Source organism: Dermochelys coriacea, chromosome 3, assembly GCF_009764565.3.
Source record: "Dermochelys coriacea isolate rDerCor1 chromosome 3, rDerCor1.pri.v4, whole genome shotgun sequence".
Classification (NCBI taxonomy): domain Eukaryota; kingdom Metazoa; phylum Chordata; order Testudines; family Dermochelyidae; genus Dermochelys; species Dermochelys coriacea.
In genome coordinates this window covers 18,045,869-18,062,662 of record NC_050070.1, presented here as the reverse complement: position 1 = coordinate 18,062,662, position 16,794 = coordinate 18,045,869, and the positions used below count along the sequence as shown (strand labels likewise).

The window sequence follows — 16,794 nt, the reverse complement described above, 5'->3', positions numbered from 1 at the left end:
CTCTATACTGACAGTTTGTCCCAATTTGTATTTCAGCTTGGATTTCTAAAAATCTTGGAGTCTGCTAGAAGCATATCTGTAACCTGGGTTGAGTTAGAATTTTAGCTTTAAATGAACTAACCCACTCCAAAACGTTAGAACCATTTGGAGAAGTGAAAAATGTTCATTACATCGGAAGAAAAGGAGTTCATCTGAGGAAAGGACTTCAAGACAAAAGAAATCAATGGCCCCACATTGATCCTGATATACAGCAAAGCAGCACTACCCACTTGCCATTACCTTACAATTTAACTTAGCTCGTTTCCTAACAGTAGGGAGATTTTTCTTCATGAGGTTATTTAATTATAATCCACACTGCAAATTTGAAATAGTTAGCCAAAATTAAAAGTGGATGTTTTCCTTTAACAGGAAAACATTGAGAGTAAAGTTATGACTAAACTGCCTAAACATCCAAACAGTGAGATCCCAGAATTAAATTATGCCTACTGAAATATCACTGAAATCTCTGGCTTGAAAAAGGCTGACATTCAGTTAGGAGATTACCATTTCATTGAAATGCAAGAACATTTTTAATGGAACTACAGCCATGTTTTTCTTGTCATCTTTATTCAAGTATTTCACAGCAGTTATATTACAAATTACAGTAAAATGTTCAAAATTTCCAGAAGTTCAAAAATTAAATAACTTACTTCAAACTAATGTAAAATGAAGTTAAAATGCAAAACATCAATTTTAACACAATTCTGAATAAAACTATAGAATCCAAAATATATCATAGTTGATGAAAGAAGTCTACTTAATCCACAAAGTAGACATACATTAACCAAACATTAGGACTCCCCGATGTCTAAATAACCCAATGTACAAGACACACAAGATGCAGGTACAAGCCCAAATTCAAGCTTATGTTGTGATTACAAACAATAAAATAAAATGGATGACTATCAGCTGCAGGACCTGCCATTCAATATATTGAATGTAAAAGGCAGAGCTGACCCACCAACTTAATCAAAAAATGGGAAGACAAGATAATACAAAAAAACCCCCAGTAATCCTATAAATACATTGGCATATGAGAAAAATCAACAATACAAAAGGAGACAAAACAAACAAAAATTAATCACAGGTGAGATTCAAGCTTGCAAATACTATTAACTCCACAGCCACCAACTTCACCCTAAAACAGTTCCACTACCTCCAATACAGTCCCAATGGCCTATAAAGTCTACCTCCACCTGGCTGTGCCACACTGTACTGACCCAAGAACAAGGCCTTGCACAGGAGTTTATTTGCAATTTTCACATCGGAAAACAAGGAACAGAGGTCAATTTGTACAAATCCTTGCCAGTGCTATATGGCAAAAAAAAATAAAATAAAATAAAAAAAATGTACAAACAGTAAACAAGTTTAGACCATATGGATAGATTAACAGCTGCTTTAACTCTATACCCACCAGGCATCTGTAAAGGAAAAAAAAAGATGTAGTAATGTGGTTATTTGGGCCAGAAAGGCAGGTATAATTTTACCCAAGAAAAACGCATTTAGTTTGGCTAATTCTTTTCAGAAGACCTAAAATATTGAAGTTGCAGCTCCTCAATTAGTAAAGTTGCACCTTTCAGTTTCCATATCAACTTTTAATGACTATTAAAAGTTATTTTAAAAAGAACTGACCATTTTAATGCTAGATGTGAGCTTATATTTGCTTGTCAAACTCACTGATGACTAAAAACTCAATTGTTTAATTCATACAGATTTAACAACATGTTAAAAATGTATGCAGTTTTACCTTTCACAAGTCCTGCTACTACCTGAACAAATACTTCTCTGAATAAGTGAAACTGGAATAAATATTTTTTTTTAAAAAAAATGCTGCAGCAAGAACCTGAGACTTGCAAAAAACCCTATTACCAGAAACTTGCTACAAAAAATCTGCTACATTTTATTTAATCAAATCTTAAAAGTTTGTAACAATTTCCATCAAAATACAAAATTGTTATTAATGTACCAGACAGCAAACTATCTGAAACAGGAACGATGGTAATAAATACTAAAGGAAAAAAATCCCCATAATCAAATTTGAGAGAGCAAAGAACACCTTGTTTGAAATGTGGGGGTTTTGTTGGGTTGTTTTTTTGTTATTTTTTAATCGCACTTTCTCACCAAAATATACAGTGTTTCTACATGGGTTGCATTTAGAATAGTATGACTAGATGCATACTAAGCCTTCAAACTTTTTTCTCTTAGATATTAAGAAAACAAGTGGCATTTTGGGGGAGAAAGGTCAAACTAGAATTAGAAGGCTTAATCATAAAATACAAAGAAGCACTTTGGATTACTGCAGTAGCCCAAGGCCCAAGTTTGTTTTTCTGCAGTGGCATACTACTACTAGCCAAAGAAATGGAGACAAGTACCTTAGCTTCAGCATGTAAACGGTAGCAGAGAGTGTTACAGTTCTCCGTAAACACTGTTGGTAACTAAAATAGAAAAAGCTGAGGTAGCTCAGTATCTCTGCAGTAGTCCAAGACGGTTTTCTCTAATTAAAAACAAAACACGTGTTGCATATTTTGGAAAGACGCTCCTGCAGCTACATATAACAGTTATAATGAATGGTAACATATGGCAACACCAGCCAAGCTGTCTACAACATTTTCTACTTATTTGTCTAAAAACAAATCAGCCCAGGTAAAGTTTTAACACTGAGCCTGTGATAAGACTTTTACTGCAACGTCCTTGCCTCTTGCAACTGCCTAGATTGTGTGTCTCCAATTTCCAAAAAGGAAGGTTTTGAACAACTGATACACTCACTATTCAGCTACAGAGAACTGCAATCCACACAGCCCAGTTCAGAGGTCCACAAATGGCCAATGATAATATAAAGTATCTTCCCCGCCCACCCCCCCACATTAATACTGCTATACATGGCCCAAGGTGTGGGAGCCTGGATTCAATTGTACTTACAGTGAGCTAGGGCTCCAGGACTTTTGGCTAACTGTCTCTCCTTTCTATGTCCATTCAGCAAGTCTTAGCTTTAATAAAAACAAAACTTCAGAAAGAAAACCTGCCAGAATTAAACATCTTTTGTTTCTAAGAACTCAAAATGGACAACAAATAAATAGAATAGTGGGAAAAAAGAATAGCCCCCTTAATGAATATTCTCTTCACTTCGTTTTCAGCAACATACGAAAGTTTCACTGTGTAGTTTATTTCTATAACATAAATATACCAATAGAATAAAGGAATTTCACTGTTTTGGTAAAGTGTGTTTCTTTTTTCAGTGTGTCTTAGTTTAGTTCTGTAGAGTAAGACAGGCATTTTAGAACCATAATACTGGTTGCCATTCAATGATGAGGAAATCAAATCATCCTTTTGGACTCTTCATTCTGAAGACAGCTTTCTAACTCTGCCATTTGCTACAAGCCCAACCATTTGAATAGCCTTATCTTTCTCAATTGACTAAAAAGGCACATTAAAGGCAGTTCTAGAGAGCCTCATTTTCAAATTACTGTACATCCAGTTACTCAAGTTTCCTAACACAATGCATCACTGTCATCTTTGAAACAGGTTTTCTGTCCATTACCCCAGAGAACAAGAAAAAAAATTGAAAAGGAAAATTTAAAAAGTTGTCCATTTAAAAAGATTCAACCTAGTTAGATCTGCTCTATCCAGTTTTTTTGTTTGTTGGTCTGCTCCACTGTGTCTGAAGTTTCCCAAAAGATAATGCATGTAGAGAGAACAGGAGCAGAAATGAGAGCAGTTTCTGTAGCACCAAAAATCTCCAAGTTGTGGTGTTGTATTCTTTATTTAGATCAGATACAACTGTCTGAAGTTCTGTTTGGTTCTTGTAGGCTGGTTGGTTTCAGGTACCTGAGACAATAGCACCAAATTTAACAGAAAGAAAGAGAGCGAGCACTTAAGACCAAGGCTCTGCACATACTTGGTGCAATTGGAAATCGAATGGCTCAGAAGACTGCTCTCCCATGAGCAGTTTAAGAGGATAAACCCACCCATCTCAAAGAGATCACAGGAATGTTTCAAACATATGAACTGTTCTTTCCATTTCCTGCAAGAGACATCAAGCATTAATTATATATAAATATACAGCAACAGAAATAAAGTTAGTGTTATATAATCAGATCTACTATGATTTTCTTTTAAACCTGAACAAATAAGATATACGGCTTCTGAAATGCAAACATTTCTAAGGTGAAGGGTGGCAGCTACAGAGAGAACTGGCTCACAGCCTGCTGGACAAGATGGGGTGAGACACAAAGATTTTGCCCAAGGGTAGTAAGGCAAATGCCTAAACTTGCCAATCACATCATGGGATCTTTAACAACTACACAAAGCCAAGAAGGCTTTCATTTTTGTGTTTTATCTGAAAGCCACATACAGAAGTTGACATACAACTTAATTTATGCACCTCATAAGAATGAAGGGCTGAGATGAGGTTCATTTGAACCTGTAGTTCCAAGTAGTCAAAATATTCCAGACCTACTACTTACATTGAAATATCAGTAGTGCAAAGCAAGACAAGCCAAGAATTTAATCTTTACAGTACTCGTGTGAGATAGATATCATCAAGTATTAGCTCCATATTGCAGAAGAGATTACAGAAATTAAGTCATTCACCCAAAACCCAGAACATTAAGTTTTAGGGCCAACATGACTACTTGGATACTCCTGCTTCTTAATGGCATTCTAAGTTCATTAGCACCTTTTTTCCCAAGCTATCAGATTCCTGTCCTTACCCTCACCCTCTAGAGAATGAGTTCATACTACTTCTCCAGTCTTATATCTGAATTTTATGGATTTTGTCATTTGCATCCTTTATGTTCTTTAAAATAGCACTTAATGAGACAGAAACAGACACACCCCAGGATGAGTTTGATTGTTTGCAAGGGAAGAATAAAGGGGATTGGGTCATACAAGAAACTAATGTTCACTGTGTTCCTTAAGCCATTATTGCACCCAGTTTCTTTTTCTTTAGTAGTTAATAGAGTTTTCAAAAGAGGATTTCAAATGTGCACCAGTTAATACAGAAATATTGCTACCCAAAATCTATTGCAAAATTCAGATGAGAAATAAGAGAAATTGTAAAACTTTACCTCTACAAGTTGTGATTTGTCATAATCTTTACGATGCCGATAGATGCACTGACTAAGGAGTGAGTACAGCCTCTCAAGTTGGTCAACAGTCAGGTTGTTACTTCTCTTAACCAACAAATCCAGTAGTTTCTGTTAAGAGGAAAAACATAACATAAATAAAGAATCAAGTTGTTCATATATTCATTCTTGAAATCTGTTTGAGACTAATTATTACATTTAATTGTTTATGGACAAAGCAGAAATGTGCTAGAAGCATATTTTATATTTCAAACAAGAACATGGTTCAGTATGTAAATAATACAACTGTTGTCAACAATCTGAAGAGCAGATAACTCTTAACAGAGATCTTCTTTACATTTGTTTGTTTCAGTATGCAGAGATTCCCTAATTACTACACTTATGGAAAACATATTCACACTTGGGAGAAGCTCTCTGTAAACATTCAAAGCCCTTCTTAAAAAAACCTCTCCTTTGTTGTGATGCCTACATACACAAAAAACTTGATGGGGGTGGGGGGGGGGGAAGAGAGCAGATATTAACTCCACTTCACTAATCAAACACAACTACATCATCAACCCCTGTTACTGCATAATCGTGTCTGCCATACTGCATTGGAAACACTGGACTGGTCTGTTATAGTAATAAATATACATGTAAAAGCTTTTTATTAATTATGGTGTATCTGCAGATACAGCAGTAAGATACAAATGAGTATTTAACAATTGTGTTATGTGGTCACTAATTAAATAAAAATTGCTGGATAAAGAAAATCTTCAAAAGATAATGCTGACAAAAAAGATTATACTTTCTGCAGTATAAAATAACGGAAGTTGGTCTTCACAACATTCTGTACAGAGTATAAAAATATCTTCCATGGTGTTTGAAAAGAGTTGGTACTGGTAATTATTAAATTTAGTTCTCAATACCATTACCTTTAATCTGTCATGGTCAACAACTAGAGGGGGTATGAGATCCAATGGTTCCTCTGGAACCTGCTCCAGACTTGCAGGTTTTGGGGGCTCCAAAGTGATTTTTCGAGATTTCTTAAGTTTCGATACACCTGAAGTTTGGATGCAAAATTATAGCACATGAGGAAAAACTGATAAATTAAAATACAATATTTATTAAAATGTAACATTTCTAATAGTCTTTCAAATACGATGACCCATACAACCCCCCACTAAAACAGCTAATGGCATTTATATAGTCCATACAACCATATTATCTAGGCATTGAAATTAATTTTTGACCTTGTGCTACTACTGACAGCTGTGAATAGGATAGAATCATTTAGTACACAACACCCTGGTTTTGGAAACCTGGCTGAAAATAAGATGATTGTTAGAATTTACTATTAAAGCAGCTACCTCCCATCAAAGTTGACAGCCGATCATCTAGTCTGACCTGCTGCATAACACAGGCCACTAATTTCTGTATCCAGCCCATAATTTCTGGTTGAAATACTGCATTTTTACTGAAGGACAATCTTTACTGAAAGACATCAACTGTTGGAGAATCCACCACTTTCCACAACAAGATGTTCCAATATTTAATTACCCTCAGTATTAAAAGAGCACATCTTATTTAAAGTCTGAATTTGACTAGCTCCAGTTTATTCAGCTTCCAGTCACTGGTACTTGTTGTCATTGGTCTACTGCACTAATTTCTTCTCTCTTCAGTTCTGCTTGAGCCCCTCCAACATACTTCATACCAGGAGTGTAGCCACAGGTGGGCCTGGGTGGGCAGTGGCCCACCCACTTAGCATCCAGGCCACCCCATAGCCTCAGCTCTGCCCTGGCCCTTGCCCTGCTCTGCCCACCTATCCGACGCTCCTGCCGGGGAGTGGGGTCAGGGCACGGAGGCTTGTCGCACTCTACCAGCCAGGGAGTGGGAGGGTTTGCCCCACTTCACCCACCTGGCGCTCCAGCCAGGGAGCAGGGTCAGGAACTTGCTCCGTTCCACCCACCTGGCACGCCTGCCGGGGCTGGGTGGGTGGATTGGGGCAAGCCCCCACATCCCAACCCCGCTCTCAGGCTGGAGTGCCGGGTGGGTAGGCAGAGAGGGGCAAGCCCCCACGCACCAACCCCACATCCAGGCTAAAGCAATGGTGGGGAGGGCAGAGTGGAGAAAGCTCTCATGCTCCCATCCCACTCCCCAGAAGGAGTGCCGGGTGGATGGAGCAGGTGGAGGCGCAGGGGTGCCCATTCTTCCGGGGCCCCAGGGACTAATCCACCACTGGGAGGAGGGCGAGTGAGTGGGCATCTGGCGGCTCTAGAGGAGATCTTCAAAAAAGGTAGGCCTGCCACCTGCGGGGAGCCGGACCAGTGTAGAGTGGTGGGTCCTGGAAGAGAGCCATGCGCACTGGAGAGTAGTGTCTCCTCCCGGAGCTGGATACATGCCCAAGGTGCCCCTGGCCAGAGGGTCCATCCATTGCCCCCTGCAAAGCAGGCTGCAGGGGGTTGGGGAGAGGCAGGCCCTCCATTCCTTCTGCCCTTCCAGCCCCCCCACCCCATAATTGCCCACCCACCCGAAGTCGGGGTCCACTCATATATCCCATGCTGGTTACACCACTGCTTCACACCTTTGAGATCCTTTGCCATACATCCATTCTTCAAGGCAAAAAGCTAGACAAAAGGACTGCCTTTAGAGCCAAGTCAGCATTGTTTCTTAATGGCTCAGAGGGGACAATGTTTAGTTGACTATTTTTCTGCAGTTAGAAATTTAGATACGACACAAACTGAAGCTAAAAAGGTTATAATGTACTCAACTGCCACTTGCCTATGAAGGACTAATCCTGAGAAGTTCAGAACACCAGTAACTTTCATTAGACCTCAGCAGGAATTATGGATGCTCAGCATTGGGCCTTAAAGTTGTGCTTGTCAGTGGTAGCAACCTTAGTTTGTGAGATATTTTCAGTCTGATACCTGGGATTGTTCCATGGACCTTCCAACAAGCCTTAATTCTTCTTTTTTTAAAGAAGCCCAGTATTTTTCAAATTTTTGTCTAAGTTCTCAGAGGAGTCTATCAAAAGTAGCTGAAAAAATAGTTTGCAATGAGTTATATACTCATCTTGTTTAATTTGATTTATTAAAAAATGTTTTAAATCAGGCTTTTGAAGAACTCACACTATGGAAAGTGTTACTGACTTATGTACTTTTTCACTCTTACTGTCACCAGACAGTTCAACATCGTAATTCAAGTCAACCAAAAGATTTCACGATATCATGTTAAATTCACCAAACTGTTTCAGTAGAAAAAATAATCCAAACAAGTTGAAACATTTCATATTATAGCAGTCTCGGATGATGACCCAGCATATATTGTTCATTTTAAGAACACTTTCCCTTCAGATCTGACAAAATGCAAAGAAGGTACCAATGTGAGATTTCTAAAGATAGCTACAGCACTCAACCCAAGATATAAGAAACGGTAATGCCTTCCAAAATCAGAGGGACGAGGTGTGGAGCATGCTTTCAGAAGTCTTAAAAGAGCAACACTCCAATGCAGAAACTACAGAACCCAAACCAACAAAAAAGAAAATCAACCTTCTGCTGGTAGCATCTGACTCAGAAGATGAAAATGAATATGCGTCGCACCGCACTGCTTTGGATTGTTATCAAGCAGAACCAGTCATCAGCATGTATGCATGTCCTCTGGAAAGGTGATTGAAGCATGAAGGGACATATCTTTAGAGCATCTGGCATGTAAATATCTTGGGATGCCAGCTATAACTGTGCCATGCAAACACCTGTACTTACTTTCAGGTAACATTGTATACAAGAAGCGGGCAGCATTATCTCCTGCAAATGTAAACAAACTTGTTTGTCTGAGTGAATGACTGAACAAGAAGTAGGACTGAGTGGACATGCAGGTGCTAAAATTTTAAATTGTTTTATTTTTGAGTGCAGTTATTTTTTTGTACATAATTCTACATTTGTAAATTCAACTTTCATGATAAAGAGATTGCCCTCATTATTTGTATTAGGTGAATTGAAAAACACTTCCTTTGTTTTTTATTGTGCAAATATTTGTAGTCAAAATAATAATATAAAGTGAGCATTGTATACTTTGTATTCTATGTGGCAATTGAAATCAATATTTGAAAATGTAGAAAACATCCAAAAATATTTAAATAAATGGTATTCTATTCTTTAATCGCATGATTAATAGTGAGATTAATTTTTTTAAATCGTGCGATTAATCACGATTAATTTTTGTAATCACTTGACATCCCTAATTATGGCACTAAACTGATCCTAATGTTCTTTTGGTAAATGGTCAATAACAGCATTAAACTTCTGGTTATTCAGATAGTCATATTTCGATATCAGCGTTTCATGATTTGCAATCCTAATCAGTAATGTCATCGAAGAGGAGCTTTTATGACCAAAATGGTCCAGACATCTTTCTGGTCCTTGTTGTATGGGGTAGCTTTAGGAATATTCTGTCTGCACCTTTCATTAACTGTGTTCAGGACCAGAGAATTTGGTGTCAGGTGTAAAAACAAAAAACTCAGGATCCCTGGCCCAAGTGTAGTATTTTTTAATTGGCACTCTTGCAGATAGGGTGTGCTGCTGCTGGAATTTGGCCCTATGGTCTTGGCTGGCTCAAGGAGAGCTTCATTAAATTGGAAGTGCCACCAGTGCTGAAGCAGAAGTATACAATATGTCCAGACGTTAGTGATGGGAATCCTGGATTTCTTCCAGGGGAATTTGAAGCATGTTCACCATCTGCTTCAGCAGGTCCTGGAACTGCTGAAAATCATCAGCTAATGGTGATGGTGGAAGCATTACTGCCTAATCAGGTAATGAAGAAGAGATATTTGTATGGTGAGTGACTTCCTTGTCCACCTTCGCTCCTTGCTCCACAAAAGGTCTCCTCCGCTGATTCAGCATGGAGGGGAGGGATGGAAGGTACTGGAAAATGAGGTCTTTTATGCTCCTTATGAGACTGAATCAAGGACACTGAAAACTGCAGATAGTACACTGCCCATGGGTCCCAATAAGGCCAAAGAGGAGGCTCATAAGGCATGGGAGGAAGTAGCCATTGCTAATGATCTTGTATCCTGCCTTCCTTCCATCTGCAGAGAATAACATCTCCTTGAGCAAATACTATTATTTGAGCAAATAAACTGGAAAGCCTTGAACAGAAAGCTCTGAGTCTGACTACGAATGCTCTTCTACATATTGTAAAGGAAGTTACAACAGTTCTTTCTGAATGGTAGAAATTGGGAAGTAGTGCGTCTCAATACAACATGCACAGCTGGTGACTTAGCAGCTCTCAGTACCGAAAGATGTTAGGAAGTCACAAGGAGGGGAGACTCATGCTCATGAGGGTACTGGAACTCCTGTGGTACTTGGAAGATGGTACAGGCATTGAAGCTGTTCTCCATGTCACTGTCCGAGGCGATGATCATGGGTCTGAGGGTACTACAGATTCCAGTGAGGCTGCTCTCTTATTAGCATAGGCTCTGATGGCAGCCACAGTAAGAGTCTTTGATACCATACCCTTTATCAGCAAGGAATGGGACCTAGATGATGTCTTAGAGTGCTTCAGGGTACCCAAAGTACTTGGAGCCTCAACAGCACTCCTCAAAGGGCCCTGAGGTCTCTGGTTCCTGAATCTTCTTTAAGAACTTTAAGTTCTCCTTCACTTACCCGATCCCCCTCTTTAGTCTTTGAGTGAGAAGCACTCTGTACCGATGAAGCAATTATAGGTACCTCGCTGATGGAGAGTGTCAGAGACCAGGATCTCAATGCTGCCTTCCCCTTGGAAGCTCTCGTGATCATGATCTCAATGTAGACAGGACATTAATGGAAGCAGAGGGCTCCTGTTCAGGGGGTTTCCTGTCCCCAGGTCTGAAGTCAGTCTTAAGGCTTTCTCCATCACTAACACTCTATACTTAATCGCCCTGTTTTTGTTGGATCTTCCCTTAAAACAAGTGCAAATATTCCACTTGCTGGGGATATGCAAGTCTCCCAAGCAATATGCTGAAAACATTTATTGCTGACAGGAATCACTTTTCAATAAGAGAGAGGCACGTCTTAAAATCTGGTAGCTTGGTATCCCAGATACAAGAAAAAAAAACCTGACACCTCAGTAAGGGAAAATACACACAAAAAAATTCCCCCCGAAAAAAAGGGAACAACAGTTCTAATAATTATAAAGTACTAAGAATCTTATAAACTAACTAGAGAACTAACACTATATACTGCATTCTAACGCTAAAGAGAAAAACAGGCACACACTATCTCTGGTCAAACGTGGTTGAGAAAGAACTTAAGGCTGTTTACCCAGGCTGCGCTACATTGCCTTGGTACAGGGCATGGAGATGTGAAGGACATATGTGCAGGCTGAACAGGCAATGTTACCAAAAATCTCCAATCAAATTTTTCCATGGGTGAAATTTTAAAAATGTAGGGAGAAGTACGGATAAATGTGGAATTCTCACAAACCTACAGTAAGTTTAAGCCACTGAAATCATTGGTTTAATGGTGTCACGCTCCCAGATACTTTTAAATTTTTTTTCCCCACATGTAGATAGAAGATAAAACAACAACTCTGCTGGAGTTTAGACAAGTAGATGGATACATTATTTAAAAGTAAAAACTTGAGAAAAAAGTTTTAAGTTTTAAAAATGAATTATACTTTGTTTTAAAGTATATTGAATCATGTCATTTACAATACCAAAAGTTTGCTGAAGCTTTGTGCATTGAGATTTTTACAAAATGCACAGGTTCATTTTTTTTAATATATAAACATGAAGGTTCAACCAATACATAGTATTTGTCTTCACTTTCATTATGATATATAGTTTCCTAAAAGTTAATTTATGTTCATAAAAACTGTATAGTTCAAAGGCACCCATGAAAAAGCTCAACTTCAAAACTGAGCCCTTAATTCCCAACAATAATTTTCAAGTCATGCAGAAGTGAGTCTGTTATATCTCCTCTATTGAGCAACATCAAATTGTTTAACTTCTAAAGAAAGTGCAGATGCAAGGCAAATTCTCCAAATCTCTCCACCTGATTAAACCAAATTTCTCATCTTTCCTCCCAAGCCCTCCCTTCTCCAGCACTAAACATAAAATTTTAATATCTTTTGACACCAAAGCTTGAAATCTCTGTCATATTTGACTTTTCTCTCCTCCTTCCACATCCAAGCATTTGCCAAATCCTAGTGGTTCTCCCTCTACAAACATCTCCCAAAATTTATTCTTCTCTCTCTTTATTGATACTGCTGATCCTGTCCTACCATAGGTTATCTCTTGCCTCAATATTCAACCCACCTCTCTTCTTAAAATACTGATTGTCACTTTGGGTTTCTTCAGTTTATACATAATTAAATTTCTAAAAGTATTTTTGTCCCCTATTACTCAGACCACATTGCCCCCAGTTTGAGTCCCTTCACTGGCTACCACTTGCCTTCCACATCAAGTTGAAGATTGTGTTCCTAACCTACAAGGCCCCCAAAAATCCACTTCTCTTGACAAATCACACTTTTTCCTGTTCATCTTGAGCTGCCTTGCTCAAGTCTCTAATCTACACATACTCTTCATCTCCTTCTATCACTTATTACTGTACCTTATTCCATGCTACTCTTTATCCTTGGAAAACACTTCATAACCTTATACACTGAGGAATAACACCACCTATCATTTAAAAACCTTTGTTAAAACTCATTTCTTTTGCAAACCCTAACACTAACCTTTTAAAGACGCATTGTTCTTGTACGCATTTATGAACAGTTAACAAAAAAGCAAGCAAGCAAATGAACAGCTTTTACCCACCCCCAGGAAACTGCGGGCCCTAAGGGATGTTGTTTCTCTGCTTTTATTCACCATTATCCTTCCTACCTCTTTGTTGTCCTTTCTCTGCAACGTCTGTCTATCTATTGATTGATTGTAAACTGTTCCCAGCAGGGATCATCACTTGCAAAGCAACATGTATACCTCAGGCAAAAAGCTTTTGTTTCAATTTTTTTTTTTAACCACACAAATATACTACTCAAGCTGATTTCATCAAAATTCTTCAAATTTTCAATAAGGAAATCCTACAAGATTATGTATGTTCTATATTTTATTGAATTAAAACCGAAACAGTGACACTGTAAATGCCTGGATCAGAAAGCACTATGAACCCACAACATACTAAAGTCCCATACTAACAGTGGGAGGAATCTTTAAAAAAATGTTTTTTTTTTCGGTATCACAAAATGTTACCTGTATATTTGCAGTTTCCCCACAGAAACCATACAAAAGCATATAGAACATTGTCAATACTATGGTAGACTTATTTATCTAAGGAAATGTAACCAAAAATGGCATTTACTCAGGGTGGAATTGTGTTATAAGAATATTAGATGTTCAAAATGTCCAGGTTGCAGTTCACAAAACACACTAATCACCTGCTATTGCAACAAACCAAGTATACCCATCTATATTTACTTTAGCAATAATCTCAGTACTGGACGTACTGAAAACGTAAACCATACCTTCTTTTTCTGGTTCAATATCTTTAGTCTCAACGTCTGTGCTGCTCAATGGTGTCTTTTCATTATTGCTGTATTGTGGTACTTCAGTATTAGACTGTTTCACCAAATCAGATCCCTGATTTTCACCAGAAGCTTCTGTTTTTTCCTTTGGCTGATCTTCAGACACAGCTTTTTGCTCATTACGAGACAAATCATGGTCACATGCTGAAACATCAACTGGTTCTGCTTTACCATTCTGACATTCTGGAACAGGTATCCCCTCTAAGCTGTGTGCAGATGCCTCACCGTTCACACAGTCCCACTTAGATGGAGACTCCTTCCTTGATTCCTTTTCAGCATTCACAGTAAGACTGTCATTTACTAACAGGGATTCATTTGAACTCTCTTCTTCTGTTGATGCAAAACTGTTCTCTTTCCCTACTGTCCCATTGTTAAGTCTCTGCTCTGCGTCTATATCCATGATATCACAAGAGGACTCATCATTTGTCATAGACAGATCTCCCATTTCCTCTCCATTCTCCTCAATGCAGTCTGTGCTGATTTCTAGCTCCCCATTCTCCAGCAGCTTCCTGCCCTCCCCATGATTTTCATCAGCAAATTTTGCATCATCTTCATCTTTTTTCAAATTGTTGACTTTTCTCTTTTTAATAATGCCTTTACCCCACTGCGAACGTCGTCTTGATTTCCTCCTTATTCGAACTGAATTGGAAGAGAGAGAAAACATGTCACTTTTAAATGCACACACATCTGCAACACATGGGTTACGATAATTGACTACATACTAACAGACACCCACCATTCCCAAACTTTCCACGGGGGGGGGGGGGGGGGGATTTTCAAATTAGCATTGAGCTAATTCTGCTCCCACTGAAATCAACAGAAAACGAACTCCCACTGGCTTCAATGAGAGCAGAGTCAGGCCAATGCCGATCCCTTCTGAAAGTCCCATCCATCGTGGATATTTTACACTAACCAAGTATGCAGGAAGCACTGATTAAATTAATTGGTAAGGCCACTCCTTTTTCCTTCATCACATTCTTCATGAAAACCCACTTCTATTTAGACCACTAAATATCAGACAGACAATTATAGCTGTGTGATGCAGAATTTGAGGAAAGCCAACCTTTACTCCATTTTTTTTTTAACTCTTTCAGATAACTTGGAACTATTATGTTGTGCAAGAATTAAGCTGCATAACCTCATGACTTTAGTTTCATTACCCTTGTCCTCCTCCCTCCTATTGTATACTTTGTTTCAATTTAGATTATATACTGTCTGGGATGGGGCAGTGTCTTCCAAGTGTGTATATGCACTGTGTCTAGAACAATGGGACCCCAATCTCAAAAGAGGTTTTTGGTGATTTTCCTAATATAAACTTCAAACAATAGCTCAGGAAGAGTATTCACCTGTAATGTTGAATTTCAGTGTTCCTTGTAAGAGCACAGATGATGAGAAAAAGTGTATTTTAGTAGACTGAGCAAAGACTGGTAGATGGGAACTCCTGGATTCCAATTCCTGCTCTGATACAGATTATAACTTGCCAAAGAGCATAGGTAACCACTTTGCAAAAGATTTTCCATCTAAAAATGGGGGCTTTTATACTTAATGTCACATGGTTTTCTCTGGAGAGATGCTGTCAGCACAAATCAGTATTAAGGGGAAGCTCTGTCAAAGTGACAGTCTTTCAAAATGAAAAAAAACTAAGTCCATTAACTATACCTACCCACCTCACTGGGTCAGTTATGAAAATCAGTGTTCACAAAGTTGCTCTGAAGATGCTAGTACCATGTGAGTGCTGCACATTAAATGACAAGAGCTCAGAGAAGCATAACTAAATGTAATGTTGAGAATGCCTTCTCCGAAAGTGCCACTTAATCTGATAATTTAACTAGTTTCAAGACTTTACTAACTACAACATTAACAAAAAATGTCATTAACTTTTTAGTTTAAAAAGTTCTTAACAGGACACATTCACCTTGAAAAATCATAATTCTACCTGAAAAGTATACACATTCTGTTGTTACAAGTAACCTCTAAGAATACTAGAACTGAAAGTTTTGAGAAATTTTTGTTTTTTCCCACCTTAGCTTGTGTATTCAACAGCACTTTCTACATAGTCAATTTCACTGTATTGTTAATGATGAACTGCATTTGTATCATGCACAACTTTGGTGGAGCTCATATACACTTCTCCAGGTTCTGCAAGAAGGCATTCACCAATTTTTTGTCAAGGTATAGTCAAGGACCAGACTCCAGAGAAAATAAAAAAATAAGAATAAGAAGTAAATAAAAAGATTTCAGGGTCCATTTAAAAGATATTCAATAGAACTGGATCCATGACTGATCCCTGCAGGACCCCACTCAATATGCTCTTCCACCTCTATTGCGAACCATTGTTAACTACTCTCAGAATACAGTTTTCCAGCAAGTTGTACACCCATCTTATAGTAGGTTCATCTAGGTCAGTGGTTCTCAACCAGGGATCCATGGCGCCATAGGGGCCACAAGCAGGTTTCAGAGGGTCTGCCACGCAGGACCAGTGTTAGACTCGCTGGGGTCCAAGGCAGAGAGCCAAAGCCTCACCGCAGAGGCCTGAAGCCTGGGACCCAGAACCCTTTCATCTGGGGCTGAAGCCGAAGCCTCAGCAATATAGCTTTGTGGGGGCCCCTGTGGCATGGGACCCCAGACAATTGCCCTGGCTTTTATATGCAGAAAAACAGTTGTAGCACAGGTGGGCCATGGAGTTTTTAGAGCACGTTGGGGTAGGCCTCAGAAAGAAAAAGTTTGAGAACCCTGATCTAGGGTATATTTCTCTAGTTTATGAGACACTCATGTGAGACTGTACCAAAAGCCTTACTAAAGGTGAAGATATGGGACATCTACTTCGTCTTCCCATCCACAAGGCTTGTTACCTTGTCATAGAAGAAGATTAGGTAGGTTTAACGGGATTTGTTCTTGACAAATCCATGTTGACTGTTATTTATTACCTAATTTTCTTCTAGGTGCTTACAAATTGATTGTTTGATTATTTTCTTCATAAGCTTTCTGGGCATCGAAGTTAAGCTGATTGGTCTATAATTCCCTGGATTGTCTTTATTCACCTTTTTATAGATAAATACTTTTCCTAGACTTTAGCAAAGCTTTTGACACAGTCTCCCACAGTATTCTTGCCAGCAAGTTAAAGAAGTATGGACTG

At 38.7% G+C, this 16,794-nt stretch overlaps 1 protein-coding gene across 1 annotated transcript in view; it reads right to left on the bottom strand.

Annotated features, from left to right (window-relative positions):
- Positions 1-584: 584 nt before the first annotated feature.
- ATAD2B (ATPase family AAA domain containing 2B) overlaps positions 585-16,794 on the bottom strand; it is a 180,933-nt gene continuing 164,723 nt past the window's right edge. Inside the window, 4 exon segments of the mRNA XM_043510164.1 lie at positions 585-4,060; positions 5,106-5,234; positions 6,038-6,165; positions 13,599-14,297. Of these exon segments, the coding sequence (XP_043366099.1) occupies positions 4,019-4,060; positions 5,106-5,234; positions 6,038-6,165; positions 13,599-14,297 (998 nt within the window). The 3' untranslated portion in view covers positions 585-4,018.